This window comes from Liolophura sinensis, chromosome 1 (genome assembly GCF_032854445.1).
Source record: "Liolophura sinensis isolate JHLJ2023 chromosome 1, CUHK_Ljap_v2, whole genome shotgun sequence".
Classification (NCBI taxonomy): domain Eukaryota; kingdom Metazoa; phylum Mollusca; class Polyplacophora; order Chitonida; family Chitonidae; genus Liolophura; species Liolophura sinensis.
The window spans coordinates 18,806,326-18,825,641 of record NC_088295.1 but is presented as its reverse complement, the minus strand read 5'-3'; the positions used below and the strand labels follow the sequence as shown (position 1 = coordinate 18,825,641).

Genomic DNA, 19,316 nt, shown 5'->3' with positions numbered 1-19,316 from the left:
AAGAGGGAAGACCAAAGCGAAGTTGTCATTGGGAGTGTTGACAGTAGTGTTGACTTTGTTTGGTATGGCTGTAGTCATTCCTAATATTTTGAATTTTGTGTTTAGTAGATTACAAGTGGTTCTGAGCTATTTAGGTTGAATGTACCGGTAATGACAATTTCAAAAGCATAGATCTTCTTGACTTTGCTATCCGGTTCTTCACGTGACTAACAAAATTATACTGAACACTAGCATAGCTAGGTCAGCAGGTGGCTACTGGCCATGCATTCAATAGATAGCTAGGCGTCACATAAATTATCTTGAAAGTATTTACTATTCTTGAGGAACTTAGAAAAATTGACACAACTGAAATCTTTTAAGTTTTTATAACTGTTTTATGTGCAAGAACGACAAAGTAACAGAAATAAAATTGACATTTACTGCATGTACACCAATGCACAGTGTACACTGTTTTCTCTAATTCTCAGGACACTTATTAATAGTGCAGAAAGCAAAGAATTACATTTCTCTTCCAGCTTTTTTGAAAAGTATAAAAGATATGAATATGTTATGAGATACATGAGACTAACAATGTGAGAAAAAAGAGAAACTAAATATTCCTCCTTCAGTTGGATGAATATTGGCTAAAAAAGCAGACCAAGTCTCACAAAAATTAGAAGAATAAGGGTATGTATGTTTTTTGAAATAACATGTTGCATTAAACCAAAGACATTTTGTCCACCTCAATATTTTAGCTCTTATGATAAAAATCACAGTAACATGATTAACAATATACAGGTCATCATATGACTGCCAGTTTGGCAGATATAGTGCATTAACACTTATGACCATGTATATTATTTCACTTTTGCTTCAGTTACCTGCACCAACCTTGTGATGTGATGCAGATCTCTATGCTCAGATAGTGTCGATAGTGATCAACACAAGAATTAGGCTTCAACCAGCTGGACGGTACTGGTACACGAAGTTAGTTACCATGATTGGGAAGCCTGTCCTACAACCTGTTACATCTGTTTGGCCAGTTCATAGGAAACAGGTAGAGGCTGATTTATGTGTGTTTTCTCTTATTTACAGTGTGTGATGGAATCTTAGAAGTATGATGGATTTATAATTTTGAATCTTTTTTGAAACTGAACAGCACAACCTCTGTAAGTTAAATACTGATATCAGTTATCACAGAAACACATCACTGTCAACTTCTATGTACCTCTTTAAGAACTTAGCATGCACTTTGCTATAATTGAATAGTTGTAAGCGCATTTTGTTGTCTTTCACTCTACATTCATGTGTTTATGCATCACTGTATTTATTTCCTTACTTTCTTGCTGTCAAACAGCCTAGAACATGTGCAGGTATTATGTTTTCAGTACTGTGTTCACATTTTAAACCAGTTTTTATTTCTGACAGTTGCTTGAGGAAATCCTGGCAGGGAGTCCACATTATGGTACAGTCCACAGAGTCTGGGTGGCTAGAGGTCATATTTTTGTGTCACTCAGTAATGGAACTCAGCTTTTCACATTTGATGTCAAACCTGTGGGGATAGGCCAGGTATGGATCAAGGCTTACATATATAAAAAGGAATGACACATGCAAGTACTATTAATGTGTCACAGATTCAAAGGCCAGTGTGTAAAGAGATGAGGATTGATTGACTCATTGGTATTTAAAGGCAGGCTCAAAAGCTTTTCATTTATATGATGGGGGTGGGGTTTATAGGTGGAGGATACTCGAATGCTCAGGGGTTAATCACTGACCTTTGCCAGGTACCTCAGCAACCTCTTGACTGAAAGCCGCAGATAAAAAAGCATTGGTCAAGGCCTAATGGTGTAAGCTTGGCAGCACTTGTACTGACTTGATTCAGTGAGGCCCCAAGATGAGAGGAATGTTTAATTCTTGTTGAGTATATTAAGACTTATGAAATAAGTATTTAGTTAGTTCTAGTAACATGTTAATTAAAGTGAACTTTATTAAGGTATCTTTTGACCACACCTAATGTCTGCTGCTGTTATTTTTTATACATACAAGTGGTTGTTGCAGTATGTAATCTTTTGTGCTTTAAGGATTATCAGTTTGGAAATCTTGGATGCCTGGACCAGTCTGATGTCCACCCAGTCCTCATTGATGTGCTGTACAGCCAGAAGTTAAACTTGGCTATCTTGGTATGGTATTTGTGATTGGCAGTCTGCTTTATGTTCTCCGATAAATACTGTGTGAGAAATAGATAGAACTGTATTTTTTAGGGAATATTACTATAATAAAATGAACAAGTACATGTATGTGTAAATGTAATAGTTGTAACTCAAAGAGATATTTTATGTGTGGATACTGTAATTTTTCAACTTTTTGGCATATTTTTAAGGTGTTTATTCATATTGTTAAGGCATTATTCTTTGTACACTGATAAAATTATACTTTTTAGTTAAATTATACTGTTCAGTTAACACCTACCAAAATATAAACGATATGCAGATGATAATAATATTCTGTTAACCTTTTTTTTTGTGGTCCAGGCTGACACTGACTCATTTGACCTCTGAGGTTACATGATTGACTCCACTCCTTTGACTGCAGCTTTAAGGCAGGGTGTTTGTTAATGGGGGAGTTTTCTTCACGCTCCGCCAGGTTTCCTCCCCTGGTAAACCAGTCTGCCTTCATATTGAGTGCTCAGTATATCTCTAAGCCCAAATAAAGTACATGAATACACTGATTGTTTTCCAGGTGCAAAAGGATGGTCAGGTTCAACTGTGGAAGTTCCTACAGCAGAGTTACAATTGGGAAAAGGTGGAAGATGCTGCATTGTGTGATGCTTCTGACTCACAGGTCCTCAGTGTGTGTCTGCTGGAGGAACAGTGTGTAGTGTACTGGTGTGAGAGGCCAGTCAGTCCCCCAAACACCAACTGTACAGTCTACAGGAGGGATCTCTACAGTGGTAATTGGGAAGAAAGGCTGCTTTTATGTGATTACTTGATTTGCCTATAGAAGTCTAAAGTTGAGATTGAATCTGCAGTGATTGTCGTATATATCTGAGCAAAACATTTATCTTGATGGAAAATATGTTTATTTGATTGGTTTTCACACCACACTCAAGAATATTTCACATATACAACGGCGGCCAGCATTCTGTGAGAGGAAGCCAGGCAGAGCCCGGGGGAAACCCACGACCATCTGTAGATTGCTTACAGACCTTCCCACATATGACCAGAGAAGAAGCCAGCTTGGGAAAATGTTGCAAAGAAATAATCAAAAATATGTGCATGTACATGTGAGTTTGGTATTGTAATTGAGGATACTTTTGACATTATCTGCATGCTTCTTCCTTCTGTGCATGTGCTTGTACTTGTAAAGTGTTATTAATTGCATTTATTAAAAAGTTACCTGTACAATACACTTCCGTTTACTATCTCACTCTTTATGTTTTTTCCACAGATAATGCATTTGGACCTCCAATTAGAGTGTTGGAGAATTGTCCACAGTGTGATTTGCTTCCCCTTAACAAAGGAGTCTTTGCTGCATGGAGGTAAAATTGTTGACATTATCATTTTTATGTAGGAAATCAGACCCCATTCATTTCTAGCTGCATTTAATTGGTTCAGTTGATCCAATGATGCACTGATGTGCCAAGCTGTACTGAGCCGCACTTACTGTGTCATTAAGTCGTTAAGGAAAAGGGCCAAAAAATTTGGTTTTGAACAATGTTATTTTGTTCTAACATGCATACGACTGGTTCATATGAACACACAAAATGTTAAAGGGTGCTTCAAAACAAATTAAACGTGCATGAACCCTATGCTAATAAGTGTTATAATATCAAGCTAATTCATCGCACAACTCACCTTCACTTCATTGGTGTGATTGCCATTTTTAGCTCGCCTGAATATAGTACGAGTGTACTATATACATACTATACTGTCGTACTCTCAGGGTCCACATACAATCATAGGGAAAACAGCATTAAGCAAAATGTTAGTGGAGGGTATCGTAAAAAGTACTGCATGTATAGAGCTCAGGGTGTGCACACATGTAGAGCAGAATAGCACGAGAGGGATATCCCATCGTTGATGGGACGTGCATATTAAACACTGGTACCATAAATTACTGCTGACGTAGTGTATTGTGTATAAGAATCGATGTTAAGCAAAATGTTACGGGTGGTTTCTCAAAAAGTACTGCATGTATAGAGCTCAGGGTGTGCACACATATAGAGCAGAATAGAAAGGGAGGGATATTCCATCAGTGGTTCTGTGTGTACATATTAAGTACCATGAATTACTGAATTCCTGAGTTTGTGTATTTTATATAAGGATCATTGTTCAACAAAATGTTAGGGTTGGTATCTTATATTGTATGTATTGACCTGATGTTTTACATGCCTATAAAGCACAATGGCACAAGAGGGATGTTCCATCACTGATGCTCTGTGTACATATTAATTACCGTAAATTACCAATTTCCGTTCTTTATGCATTGAGCTGAAGTTATGCATTCATGTGTCTCATACAAGCGACTTCATTGGTAGCCTTGCTACCAGTTCTAAATCTGCTTCTTTTCCTACTGTCCAATGACCCTGTGATTCTGGCTGGAAAAGTCTTTGAGTTTGCTGGAGATGCAAATATGTTATCTTTCAAGTGAGTCAGAACATGGCAGAATACAAAGAAGCGAAAACTCTTTCATCATGAAGGAACAGAGTTACTCTGCTGTTGACCAGATCATAAAACTAGAGGCACAGATGCCTGAATACTATGATTATCTCTTCATCAAAATCTGCAAGGTTAGGGTAATAAGATTATCTATGCAAAGTAGGGTGCTTTAAACAAAAAGTAAACTTCTGGGGCTTATTGTTTTACATAAACTGTTTCATTTGGGTGTACCACATTTGGTTGTAAGATGAAGATGAGTTTTAAACAGCCCTGTTACTGGTTTGTTTCAGTGAGCGCGTGAATGTGCCTGGCCTGGTGTTGTCACCTGACAGTAACAGTATCAGCCTATACATGGATGACAAAGTGTACTCACCTCGCTCCTCTACTACAGTGAAGCCTTTAGACTTCTCGGAAGTCATTCTGCCCTACTTGTCAAAGGTGAGATCAGCATCCAACAGACCAGGTGTAACCATGCAGCCTGTCACCTGAACATTAGCAGTGTAGATGAACGTTTTTCAGTTGTTGGTACCAACATATGCATAGTCAGTTGTTTCGGAGCCTTTGTCTATTCACAGATAAAGCCCAAACCATCACTGCCTGTAAGTAGACTGTTTGACGCTGCGAACTGCTGTGTTGTTATGGTGGAAGCGGATGGTGGACTTTGCTGTATTTCTGATAAACCAGGTACATGTACATATCATTGCTACTGTCTAAGCATACATGTACATGCTGTGTAAAAAGTGTGTGAGTGTACATATGCATGGCCGACACACTTCCAAATGCACATGCTTGCTTATTTTACTGACTGATAATACAATCACAAATCCATGTTACCTAAATATACTTAGTATAAGATGAAAACAGGGCCCTTAGTGAGCTGCAGTTGAACTAATGTGAGGCTTGTTTGACTGTGCACTGTTTCATGTATATTGGGGCGTGTTATTTTGAACTAGCATACATTAATACTTGTAGCAAAGTTTTTAATTTTGCCCTGAGTATTTGTTTATTTATTTATTTGATTGGTGTTTTGCGCTATACTCAAGAATATTTCACTTATGCGACGGCGGCCAGCGTTATGGTGGGTGGAAACCGGGCAGAGCCCAGGGGAAACCCACGACCATCCGCAGGTTGCTGGCAGACCTTCCCATGTACGGCCGGAGAGGAAGCCTTGAGCTGGACTTGAACTCACAGCGACCGCATTGGTGAGAGACTCCTGGGTCATTACGCTGCGCTAGCGCGCTAACCAACTGAGCCACGGAGGCCCCCTGAGTATTTGTACATGCGTAATTGTGAGTGTATAGTTTCATGTACCATGTCTGTACTGTGCTCTGCTTTTGTTTTTTATTTATGTTATTTAATATTTCTAAATACTTGTTTCAGAAGTGAAATTAGGCACCAACCTAAAAATTCAGACAGACATTACCAGATTTAAAGATGTATCCTGCACATTCTTCATGCACAAAGACTGTATTTGTCAGGTGACAGCAGATACCCTGATGTGAGTCTCATTTTCATTATTGATAGATTTCATAATACAGATAATTCTCTTTATCTCATTCGTAAAGCATGAATATGTCTTTAATTATTAGTTTTCATATTCTAATGAAATAATCCTTTTTAATCTCTTAGAATACATGACTACTTATCGGGTGAAGTAGTTGAGCACAAATTACTGGAGACGACCAGTACAGATGCCCAGCTGAGTCAGCTGACTACCTCCCCTTACTTTCCCACTGTAATGACCACAGGTGGCCTCAAGGCTGTACAGGTTAGTTTAATTTGTACAATCTCTCCGAGTTAAATGATATGTTTTTTTTATCTGAACTGAGCACTTCAGGCGACAAAGCCTACATGAGTATTTCATTGTGTAAAATGACACTGAAAGATTTTTCAGTAGGGGATTTTTTTTACAATTTTCAAAGGAGGATCATTTACTGCATCTTGTGAGAGTTATCAGATGGTGCTAAAATGAACTGCTTCTGAGGTCTACTTTCTTTGTCATCAGACGTTTTATTTGATTGATGTTTTGTGTTTTTTTGGCTTGCTTGTACAAAGCACATCCGGAACTTTCATGTGGCGTCCAGTGATCGTTAAAGGAATGGTTAATATAAATGTTATGGATGGTATATCAACACTGACAGAAAGTATGAAGCTTCAGTTTTGCATACATGTCAAGCACAGTAGTGCAAGATCGATGTTCTATCATTGACCTTAATTACTTTAAATTACAGACAGAAGCCTTCACCAAAGCCTGAAACAATGAAATATTATATGTTTCATGTTATGTGCCTTCAAAATGGCCTTGACCGAAATTCTTTTTTCGGGTTTTTACAGATGCCAAATTTTTTTATTTTATTTCATTTAATTACTAGTCCTTTTTGTTTTTTTGCTGATCGTTTGAAATGCTCTTTCGAGATATAAAATTTCTTCTCCTGCTGTTGAGCAAAGTGTGCTTTGTAGCACGTGGAAGGGTATACTTTATCCATTACCGGTAGACCAAGATACCTGTGAAGTGTTTACACCCCTGCCATTAAAATAAAGTTATTTTTCATAGGCCTATACTTTACTGAACTGATGACATTGTGTTTCCATAGGGAGTCAAGATTTCAAATTAACTACTCATTTTGTGAGATAATCATTGTGAAATTTTCTAGGAAATGTTGTAAACATCACAGCTGTCAGCATCTCATGATGGCAAAATATAGAATTCTCCATGATTCAGTTCTTTTAGCCAATTCTTTTCTTCAGTTGCTGAGAATTATGTGGCTCTGGTTATAACTGGCGCAAAATGTTTACAAACACTGACGAAATGTGGACACTGGCCAGTACACCTTCAATGAGAAGTTGCTCAAGCTATAGCTGAGATTTTACATGTAGCCTTCTTATGTACATCTCCTAGTGTATTTTTTGTGAATTAAATTAATTCAGTCATGGACTGGTGTAATCCCAATGACAAATTGACACCTAGCTTACATCATAATATCTGCCTTAACATAATCAACAAGAAAGAGTTTTGGTTTAACCCTATGTTATCAAAGAATTCCCAACAGACCCCCTTTTATCTTGGCATTCACCATTGTGTTACCATTTCACAAGTATCAGAGGCTCCCACATGAGCCCCTTGTATTGTCATGGTAGAATACTGTTCTGGGGATCCCAAGATTTGAAAAAAAGGTTTACCAGGTGTGTGGATACCCTTTCTCCACATGAAAACTATGCTAGGGAGCATGTAGCTGGGTATATATTGGTATAATTTCCTGAACTGTCATTGATATCACCACTGCCAGATGCTTTGGTGGATAGAAAATGTATGTGTTTACTGATACATTGTTGTGAAGTGGAAACAGTCGTAGTCACTCTAGAAGGGGCATGTGCATTTCTAAATAGCTGCAGGGAAGTTCACATACAAAGATAAAGGTGATCTGTCCCATCCTTTAATCTTAAAGCAACACAAGATTATTTTGGCTCTCCTCTTCCTCACATACAAAATGTTTTGGACAGTGTAAATTAGGTCAAAGCTGGTGATCTGAGCTGAGGCTGACATGAGTCTTACATTCTTCATAATTTTAGACAAGCATGTACATTGAATGATGTATTGATGACAGAATAAATATTTGATCTATCACATGAAGGAAGAATCCACAAAATCTCACAAAGTTTGATTAAAATTAGGAAATTTAGGAAAATGGAAACATCTCTCTCAGTATAGACTTTTACTGGGTCATGAGGATCTGCACTCCCTCAAAAGTATCAACTGGACAGGATTTTGGTTATATTTTCACTGCTCACCCCCTCTGTACAGGACCTGAAAATTCTAACACACACTGTTGACTTAAATTGTGCTGAAGTGCTCATAGAAATGTTTAACAAATGTGTACTCATTAATTTTATTGTAAAGATCAAAGAATATTTATTTTGAGAAATTTCGAATATCGAGTGACTTACTTTAGTACTGCGTTTCGATCAATGTTGAGAAAGTTTAATTGTGATCAACCATTTGAACAAGATTCTATGATTGTTCTTCCCTTCTGTGAAAAAAGAAAAAAAAGCTGACCTACCAACCCTGTTTTGTTATAAAGAACTTGTAACATCAAACAAACAATATTTTAGAATTGGCCTGATCCACATCTTTGTACACAGACAGTGGCTATGCTGTAGGATTCACTCGTGATTGTCTCTATCTGTATTCCTTTAGATAAGCAGCTCATGGAAACAGGCCTCAGGTAACCAGGATGAGGATTTGGTCAGCTACAGCCAAGAGATACAGCGACCTAGAATTGACCGGTCCAGTAACATAGAAACAGCAGAGATAGTGTGCAAGGTGAGAGGTCAATAAGTAATATACCACAATACATGTATCTCACACATGCCTTGATGTTTGTGATCACCGAAATATATCCTAATATTTGTAGTCTCTTAATTTTAGGCCCTGTCAAATACAAGAATTCAAGTCAGTGTATTGTTATAGAGAGAAACCTTTACTTATATAAAATGTAAGTCTGTGTTTGGCTTGAGCTGTTTTGCAGCTATGTTAATCATGATTGTGTGTGCAAACGTATGTGAATGAAGCCCTCATCAGCATAGACAAATGCAAACATGGAGAATTTTAGGCAGTCTGGAAAAGAAAACACAAGTGCTGGGGAATAACTGTCAGTTATTTTTCTTGCTTCATTTGTCAAGACATGTGTTTTCTTTCTCTTTTTGTGTGAAAGTGGGGTCTTGCTATTAAAATGTTATTCTGGCTGCAGCCAGCTTCATGTCAGGGAGTCCATTCTTGAGTCTGGTGTCAAACCCCAGTGAAAAAAAGTAAAAAACAAAATCGTCTGAATAATTCGTTCCTTCCAAAAATGTTAACGAAAACAAATGATTTCTACGATCATTTTGGCGTCCAGTTTCGTTCTGACTTCACATTTTGATTATGTATGGAATCGATTCTGTATGATCTACATTCTGTAGAAAAGACATATTGTAGACCATATTTTCCAGTCTTTCTGTAATCTTTTTTTTGTACACTGTCACTTTTTGTATTTGTAGAGCTTTCTTCAGGGCTCCTTGCCTAGTGACAAGTTTGCAGTGGATGGGAAATGTTTTCAGAACCCAGCTCTGGTGATAACAATGTTGGACCAGGTTGGTGGAGGATATTTTTACATCAGAATCTAAATTCTGTTAAGGATGATGGAGGACCAGGTTGGTTGGAGGATATTTTTACATCAGAATCTAAATTCTGTTAAGGGTGATGGAGGACCAGGTTGGTGGAGGATATTTTTACATCAGAATCTAAATTCTGTTAAGGATGATGGAGGACCAGGTTGGTGGAGGATATTTTTTACATCAGAATCTAAATTCTGTTAAGGATGATGGAGGACCAGGTTGGTGGAGGATATTTTTACATCAGAATCTAAATTCTGTTAAGGATGATGGAGGACCAGGTTGGTGGAGGATATTTTTACATCAGAATCTAAGTTCTGTTAAGGATGATGGAGGACCAGGTTGGTTGGGGGATATTTTTACATCAGAATCTAAGTTCTGTTAAGGATGATGGAGGACCAGGTTGGTTGGAGGATATTTTAACATCAGAATCTAAGTTCTGTTAAGGATGATGGAGGACCAGGTTGGTTGGAGGATATTTTTACATCAGAATCTAAGTTCTGTTAAGGATGATGGAGGACCAGGTTGGTGGAGGATATTTTTACATCAGAGTCTAAGTTCTGTTAAGGATGATGGAGGACCAGGTTGGTTGGAGGATATTTTTACATCAGAATCTAAGTTCTGTTAAGGATGATGGAGGACCAGGTTGGTGGAGGATATTTTAACATCAGAATCTAAGTTCCGTTAAGGATGATGGAGGACCAGGTTGGTGGACGATATTTTAACATCAGAATCCAAATTCTGTTAAGGATGATGGAGGACCAGGTTTGTATGGCACAGGCTGTACATACACTGGGGTGACCTGAACTGATTAGATTGAAAAGTGGCTAACATTAAGTGCAGTAGTTAATGCAACATGGCTGGAATATTGCCAATGTGATGGTGAGCTGTAATCATGTGCAGCTGTCATTATCTAGAATCAAATGGTTTTATTGATGGGATCTTATGTTTCGTTGCTTTTTTGAGTTGTTTCTTTTCTTTGGGCTTAAATTACCCTTGCCTGCTTTTTAGGTCGCATTAGACCTATACATGATGATATAATGCTATTTGGATTTATTAGGAGTAAGTAAGAAAAACTATTTTTGACCTTGTTTCACTTTTTATAGCTGCAGGAAAAAGTGAATTCACCACGCATGACCAAAGAGAGAATGTCTATTGTACAAAACTACACCAAAGTGAACACATATAAGCATACTCGCTACAATGAGAGCATTGGTAAGTTCATGTATCTGTCATCAACTTTTATAGTGCTCACAGACAGTCATCTCAAAAGAAAATGTCGACAACTTGGTTTTGTGATCATTTCACTTTTTCTTTTTTTTTTTGTTATACATATATATATATGTATATATATATATGTAAGATGTAAACATTATAATGGTAATAAGGGACTGGGAATCAATGGCATATTAAGGTACATAAATGTAACACTTAGCATAGATTTGCATACCTAAGACGTCAGAACTGATAACACTATCGCTTTTAGGATACATAAATCATGTTCAACGGTATATTCTTTATGCAGTGCCTTACCTGAATGAGTATTTGAGTGTAGAGAAGACCTGTCTGGATGTGGTCAACCAAAACCAAGTGAGTACATGCTGTGTTTAATAGACGTATTCACGCTCAAAGTATTCCTTTGTAAATCACGATTACTATCCATGTTATAGTCATATATTATTATCTAATATTGGGTTATACGCTGGTAAAATCTAAGACAAAAGGAAGAATAGCAGATTAAACACATTGGTCAATTCATGGAAAACATACATTGTACATGTATATGCATGTATAGTTATCAATTGAAGATCACAGTTTATATTAAACCTACCTCTGAAGTAATGTAATATTGCCAAGTCCTATTGTACCTTTAGAAGGCATTAGTATCCAACGCAGATAGTGTAGGGAAGGATGTGTTAGCTCTGATCCACCCAGGGTCTAGTCTACCAGCCTCAAGCAGACAGGCTCAGCTGGAAGTGCTGGCTCAGCGTCACCCAGAAACTGTCCTCCTTACCCTCATGCAGCAGCTTGATATCAAGTCGGAAGGTATGTCAAAAAATGTCCATGGAATGACCCTCAAAGTACGGTTTATGCATGGATATTAATGTTTATTATTTAAAAAACTAAGTGCTCAGGCTTCCGTACATGTATATTCTCCAACAGTTGAATGTAATGTCCTAGAGGGTGTGATAAATTCTCACAGATATGATTGTAAACATGTAGAAAGTCTGTGTTTTGCTCCTGTTCGTGAGTCATGTCCTGAGGCTACAGTTGAATGTGTATCTGCCCTGCAGACCTGAGTGAGGAGGAGATGGAAAAGTGGAGTCATGTCCTGGCCTCTGAGAGGAGCATCTCCTCTGCCTACAGCGGCACCTTCTCTCTGTATGAGATCATCACCAGGCTCCTCTTCCAACAGAAACCAGACCAGCTGGTCAGTGATGGTTACTGCTACATGTCCACATACAACTTTAGTTTTGATCTATATAGCAAGTTGCTTGTAATGAGATACCATGTAACCTGTAATTTGTCCTCTAATATAACAGCAGCTATATTAATATATAGCTATATTAGCTATATTAATGTTAAAAAGAGGTCTGTGTATTATTTGAAGTTTTAGAAAGCTCCTATCATTGTTAAATAATTTGCACAGGTCCTAACCTTTATTGTTTTTCACCAGGTGAACTTTGTACATATTGCCCAGGTGATCCATGATAAGAATGTTGGGGTATCGGCCTTTATTCGGAAACGACAAACTGTAAGTGATCCTAATTTGTGACTGGGAACTTGAGTATACAATTATTTATGTATTTGATTGTTAACAAATGTTGTATTCAAGAGTGATCCAGTTATTTGACATGGTCAGTATTAAAATGTACATCCACACATGTAGGTAGAGCAAACCAGAGTGGCCTAAGTAAAACTGCTGGCCATGGGCAAGTAGCGTTGCTTACACTTTCCCACATTTTGCTTGCGGATATGTCATATAGGTGGAAGTAAAATTATCTAAAATTAGATAAAGTAAAATTTTTAACAAAACTTTATGTATTAAAGTCCCCTTTATCACTCCTTATTTTCCAAGATGACTGATCAGTGGAGGCTATAAGTGTAAGGTCTGAGGAGTATTTTTGTATCTTTTTAAAACAAGACTTGGTACCTGTCACTAAATCAGAGACTAAATGGATATGGACGGGGGTGATTTTAACGAAAAACTTTGTATCTAGTTTCAGTTTTATGAGCGAGCCCTTTCTTGTTTTCCAAAACCAGAGAGTTCCAGAGATGTAGAAGGAGCTGTGAGAGCAATGGCCCAGTTGATGTTGGCAATGTGAGTTAGTTAACTATTTCATTGGTGTGTGATGCTGAACTCAAGATTCTCTTATTTCACTTATATGATGGCTGTCTGGTTTGAGTGTGGAGGAAACCATTGCCTCCAGCATAACTATATACTCCATCCGAGCCAGGGGGAGCCTATCAAGCACTCAACTTGCAGCTAAATAAGGCTTGAAGATTAATACTTGTTACATCGGGTGTTCCGTGATCAGTGATTTTGTACGTGAATTAATATCATATGAATTTGTTCTTATTCAGGCAAACCCGTTCAAGCTTGATTAAAGCTTTACAGTTGCTGATACGATATGAACAGTGGGATCCAGCAGTAGAACTTCTCAGACAGAATGCTAATGGTACTCCTGCTCACCAAGAAGTCTTCTATCTCCTGCTCACCTCCATAGCTAATGTAAGATGTAGTTTCGAGCATAAGTGTATTTGTAACCACAATGTAACAAGCCTCACCACTGTGATTATTTCTGTTGTTTGCAAAGGAGTGACCACAGTCCAACACTCATCAACAAATGTATTCTAATCACCAGCATGTAAGATGTATTGTCTATTGTACCCTGCTGTTAGTTAAACATATACATATTAAACAGAGTTGACCTTTCAAACAGCACTGAGTGTGTCACGCAACACACCAGCGGGTATGTTTACCTCCCCGAGTAATATCATTTCAGGCTGTTTATGTCTACAAATAAAAGAATTTGAGTTTGTTTACTTGTTAGATTTGCTTCGTGAATTATACAAGGGTGAACTATCCAATCTGTTTCGATCTGAACTCAGCAGTATGACGTCATAATACATGTTCAATAAACCTTTACATTTCTCTCGCGCAACACTGACATGAGGTCGTACGTATATGTACATGTTCACAGCTTTGATGTATCTTGGTCACTGCAAAGGCCTAAACTTGCTGCTGATTGGCCTAAAATGCATAACCTCTGTGGAGGGAGAAAATCAGAATGGCAGTATGAAATATGCAGTTTTTGCCACATTTTCTTCATCTTTGGGGGTAGAATAGACTTTAACACCTTTGTCTTGGTGTTCGTTGTGTAACCCGATACTGTTGAGCCTTGTTTCGAAATGCCGAGAATGTGCAGCATTCGTATTTGACATATTGTTTGTAGTTGTTTTGTTTTGTAGTTATCCCATTCACCCAAAAGTCTTGTATCTTTGGCTCACCACAGAGATTGTTTTTTTGCTCACTGCTCTAACCATTGTTGAGTGTTTTTATAGCATAACACAGTTAACACCCTTTCAAAAATCCGGCTCAGTCAAAAATCTTGTGCCTGTGGCTCACCCATCTATCCACTGAAACAGCTACGTCTAGTGTTTTTGTACTATGATACAGTAACATGTACAAACGTCCTGCTTCTATCTCTGACCATTTTGTGATACCAGTGCCACTAAACAGGGCAGCAGTAATGTTCACAGGTAGTGGGAATACATGTAGCCTCTAAAAGTATCTTCTTTTGTACATGTACAAGTGTACCTAATTGCTTGGAATGGCCTGTAACATACACTTTGGTGTTTTACTGTAATGGAAATGGCGTTATTCATGTATTTCAGTTTGGTGTACTAGGCAAGTATTGTGTACCAGTTCTACAACAGATTCCATCGGGTACCAGGTGAGTGAAAACAAAGTTCTGACACGAATGAGATTATCTTTCATGTTGTATTTAGCTCTCTTGGAAATTATCAGATTACAAGAGAAAGATTTACGATTCATTTCAAAACTCTTTATCGGCTGTTCTAAAATTTTAAATGAATCCTTGGCCTGAATTGAATATATATACAGGTACATGTATATGTGGTGTTGAAAATCTTGTTTGTGTATATCACTTTTATAGCCCTTTCAAGATGCATCCATCCCTGTGTACAAGGAAGGGAAGCTTTTAAAACCTTTTTTTTTTGGGGTAGACACTTTAAAAGATTGTGTAAATAATTTTTTTCTGCAACATATTTTTTTTTTCATCCAAAACAAAATGCTGTTGATGGAGAACCAGGAGCATCTGGATGCTTTCTATTTTTGTTATGTTGTAATATTTAGACTTTATACTGATTTCTATTTTGTTTCGTTTGTTTTTTGGTCTTTAGCTTAGCGTCCATACTTGAAATGATGAACTCCCAATGCAAAGACAGTCAGCCAATATCAAGTCCTCAAGATATATTTTGTCGAGGTTCTGCAGATATAGAGTTTGGTCGTGTTCAGGGAATCTTCCTCTCTTTGCTGACCAAGGACAAGACTGAGAGCACATGAGGAAACAGTAATGTAGAACTTTGAAGCGACTGTATGGTCATTGAGATAAATATATTCTATCTTCCTTATTCTGACCAGAGATTTACATGTCATAATAAACATTTATAATTCATCTTTGGCATACGCAGTTCATAGTGCTGGTGTGATTATTGCAAAATACTCAAATTTTACATCATAAAATTATTGACACCAAGTACCTGATGAATTGCAGTACTGCAGACAGGGCCTGTATGGAAATCTACACAGTGTGGTAAATCTGAGATAATGTTACAGCCAGTATTTGCTACTTAGTAGCATGTTCAAATACTTTTAATTGTATGAATAAGTGAAAGATAATAATGCATTTATTGAGAAATATGAATTAATGAATAGGTGTGTGATGATATGCGGATTGAGTCAACTTTTCATCATTATTATCATAGGGTTTATACCCTTTTTGTTTCTATCATATCTTGGAAAGACTGTCCTAATTGTATGGATTATGTCTGGTCATCATGAATAGTATGACATTTTTTGTAAATATAGGAATAATCATAATGCACAAATAACCTTCCTAAGTTTTTATCTGTAAAATATTGCCACATACCCTGCTTCCCTACTTGGTTTATTAAAGTCATGAAAAGCGGTTGCCACTAAAACCAACCTATCACACCTGGTTTAAATTTGATGTATGTTTACGGCCTAAGTCTGTTTTCATTCCTTGCTAATCGTACTTGGTGGTGGCTTTGCGTTCAGGATTCATGCTGATCTTATGGCCCAAGTTACAGGACACTAGTTCCTTACGGCCTACTGTTTCAGTTGTAGCAGCATTTTACACAATTACACAATTGTTTTATATATGGTTGTCAGGCACTATATAATGTACTGCGTTGTGACGCTAAGAATTATGTCTATTTTTATTTTAGTTAGGTAAAAGATTCAGTGCTTATCAGTTTAATGCAGACATTTTTGTTAATGTTGAAATGTTATTATGTTAAGATAATGTCAGTTTTGAAACATTCATATTTGGAGAAAACAATCAATCGTGTATTCTTTCTTTCAACTGTTTGATGTATTTATTTATCTGACTAGAGTTGTAATCTAGGATTTTTCGCTAGAATGACGACCGCCAGTACGAGATGCTAATAATATCTGAAAAAAAGGACCTAAGACAGTGAATGGGCTTCAAACATGAGACTTGATTGAGAAATTGCAATAATGCTTGTCTGGCAGAACCTGTCCGACGGTTGTCTCAATCAGCCGGCATGGGCTGTTCAACTCATGATGTTGTGTTGACGTTTATATCTACCCATAAGGTTGGGATCCAAAGCCAGATGATATCCTCCGTCTTTCGTTTACTGTTACTAAGGTTCGGGGAGGGATAGTGTACATTTAGTTCATTTTATCAAGTAAAGCAGAGCTGTTGAACAAGAGAAGCCGATAACATATCTGTTCACCATTAAATGTAAAGCGTTGAAAACTATGTGACATTAGTTCTTGTTAGTTTAAAATAAGTTCGTTCAGCCAGTAGTACGAGTGCGGCTATCAGGCCAACTCCCGTATAAAGGATGAAAACTCCCCCTATCCTGTCCAGGCCAAGCCTTACTGCGCTTCCGGTCTTGTAGTGTGTACAGTTTCCGGGATGAGAAAGCCATTTCTTTTTCAATCCAACAACGACTCCAGCTTCCACCATTTTTTGTATTCTGCAATATAAAAAGATACGTTGTTAGTACATATATGTCAGAATAGAAAGAAATTACCTTTGACCCAGTCCAAAAGAACAAGAAAAGTGTGTCTAGTCGTTGGTGTCTGTGTGTAATGGCAGTTAACAGAATGTTGCGAAATTTGCAGATTTTGTAATGGATGCTTCCAACATGCACGGTGCACAGTACATTGCTTCTTATGAGAAATTGGCACTTTTGGTAATCTACAGTCTGCAGACCATTTTCAATCCCAATTTTGCATGTTAAACCCATGTGGTCTGTATTGCTGTGCAATTTACTCCTGTCCATGCCTACATTTACCAAGGTAAAGATGTCATGCCGACTTTTGGGACACTCTGACGGCATGTGAACTGCAGCTCAATTTGCACGAAAGTTTTTTTTCTCTTTTGTGCTTTTATCATGTAAACATGTAGCATACATTTCTTTGTCATCAACTCCTCAAAATTTAAAATTGACATGCTTTCGTAGACACTTTCAATATTAAATCTCTTAAAATTGTTTTATACACTTCTGTTGGTACCGTAGTAATAATCGTAAAACAGATACTGTCGCCTATAATTCGTTCCTGACAGTAAATTGACTGACTTTATGTCGATGGCATGTTTGTATGGGGAACCCTTGGGAAGGACAAAGGCATAGGAGAAGCCGTGATAATGCTCGTCCGCCAGCCGTATCTGCCCACATGCCCTGGCCTCCCAAAACTCCAGTATTGAGGCGTCGCCTATGTAACTGTATCGCCCATCTAGGAGACCTTTTGCGGCGGCGCCTACGGATTCTACCGGCTTCATCCTCTCCGCAATGTGCTTATACAGGGATAGATTAGACCACTACAAGAAAGTGAACAGAAAGACTTATTTACATATATATACGTATTTTTAAGTACTTTTACGTATTTTATTTACGAACACGTATTTAAGTATTTATATATCTGATAAGTAGATAGCGTGGTTTTTCACAGGTGATATTGATATTCCGAGAGTACACATTTTTCATATCACCGGTGTTCCTGTGCATCATCTGAGTTAGAGCTTTCCACATTTTGGACACACTGGATTTTTTTCTTTTTCTCGTGATTTTCTAAGACGGTACCTAGTCAAGGTCGTGTAGAACTCATTGTCATCGTCGTGCACCTAATTTTTACAATACAGATAAATAGCCTTCAGTGTATCTCTTGTATTGCAGGGGTCCCGACCTATTGGTGTGGTATTCAGTAAGAGTAACTAACACGCGAAGATTACCTTTCTGTTCGGTTTATTCTGTAAACCGAATCCTAACCGCTTCGAGGAACACGCGCAAGGCGCGTCCTCCACCGGAAGCAACCTTCTTGGCCCGCCAAACAAGTGGGGGCATACCAAACATTCTCCCATGTGTAAACGAAATAACTGCAGATAGAGCATGTTTAGCTGTATACACGTCTGTTTTTATGTCAGTATGTATGCTTCTCTGTCAGCAAATTCAAAGAACAATTTATGTATGGATTTGAATGAAATTTGGTGCTCAGCTTGGCCTTGAGTCAAGAATCAAGGCAATAAATCGGGATCTTTGTCGAGAAATATTAAACGATTATTCACAATTTACAATTGTCTGTGGGCAGCTTTGTGGAAAGGGTTATGAAATTGACGAAACAAAGTGCACAGCTTGACTTTGGCACAATCACCGAACCATTTCATTTTGGTGGTGATTCAGATCCCGAATTTTAATAATGATTCTTCACCATTGCTTGATGTTATGAATATGTCGGATGGGCATAAAAAATGGGCCGTACTTTGATGCTGCATTGCTCCATTATCCTTTGTTCAAACCCTTTCAAACTTTAGACGTTCAAATGGCATGATTTTGTTAATATACTGACCAATTTTCAAGGTCATAGCATAGCTGTCAGGTGTCATCAATAGATCGCGCGCTGTACCTGTGTGACACGCATCAAGGACTGCTGGAAAAAAAATGACTCTTAAGGAGATTCGGGACTCAATCAGTTCATGGAAGAAACGTTTGCTCGCCGTCACCGAGAAAATGAAGGACTAATTAACCCCCTTTTCAATTAAAACAAAATAATTTCAATTAGAACATCATTTCGAAATGTCGTGAACATGTGTTTTTGACTCTATTTTGATTTTGGTCCCATGAACAGAATTTTTAGAAGCTGACATAAGAGGGTTTCGGAGATATTGGGTGTCAAAGTACAGCCCATTTTTTTATGCCCACCCGATATAATGCTCTGGTTTTGATTGAAACTTG

General features: G+C 37.8%; 1 protein-coding gene across 1 annotated transcript; it reads left to right on the top strand.

Moving 5' to 3' along the window:
• On the top strand, nt 1-18,665 carry LOC135472377 (uncharacterized). The gene is made up of 21 exons (XM_064751854.1): nt 1-62; nt 857-1,036; nt 1,408-1,548; nt 2,061-2,159; nt 2,719-2,929; nt 3,427-3,517; nt 4,928-5,075; nt 5,213-5,321; nt 6,018-6,135; nt 6,267-6,405; nt 8,833-8,958; nt 9,672-9,764; nt 10,892-11,000; nt 11,311-11,375; nt 11,660-11,831; nt 12,080-12,216; nt 12,463-12,540; nt 13,007-13,107; nt 13,371-13,518; nt 14,685-14,743; nt 15,213-18,665. Exons 2-21 carry the CDS (start codon nt 977-979, stop codon nt 15,373-15,375), a joined length of 2,367 nt encoding a protein of 788 aa, XP_064607924.1. The 5' UTR covers nt 1-62; nt 857-976; the 3' UTR covers nt 15,376-18,665.
• The last annotated feature ends 651 nt before the right edge of the window (nt 18,666-19,316 follow it).

Coding starts and splice junctions, on each gene's coding strand:
- LOC135472377 (XM_064751854.1), top strand. CDS start 977: ATGATTGGGAAGCCTGTCCTACAACCTGTTACATCTGTTTGGCCAGTT. Junction 9,765..10,891: donor TGATAACAATGTTGGACCAG/GTTGGTGGAGGA, acceptor CACTTTTTATAG/CTGCAGGAAAAAGTGAATTC. Junction 13,519..14,684: donor TGCTCACCTCCATAGCTAAT/GTAAGATGTAGT, acceptor CATGTATTTCAG/TTTGGTGTACTAGGCAAGTA.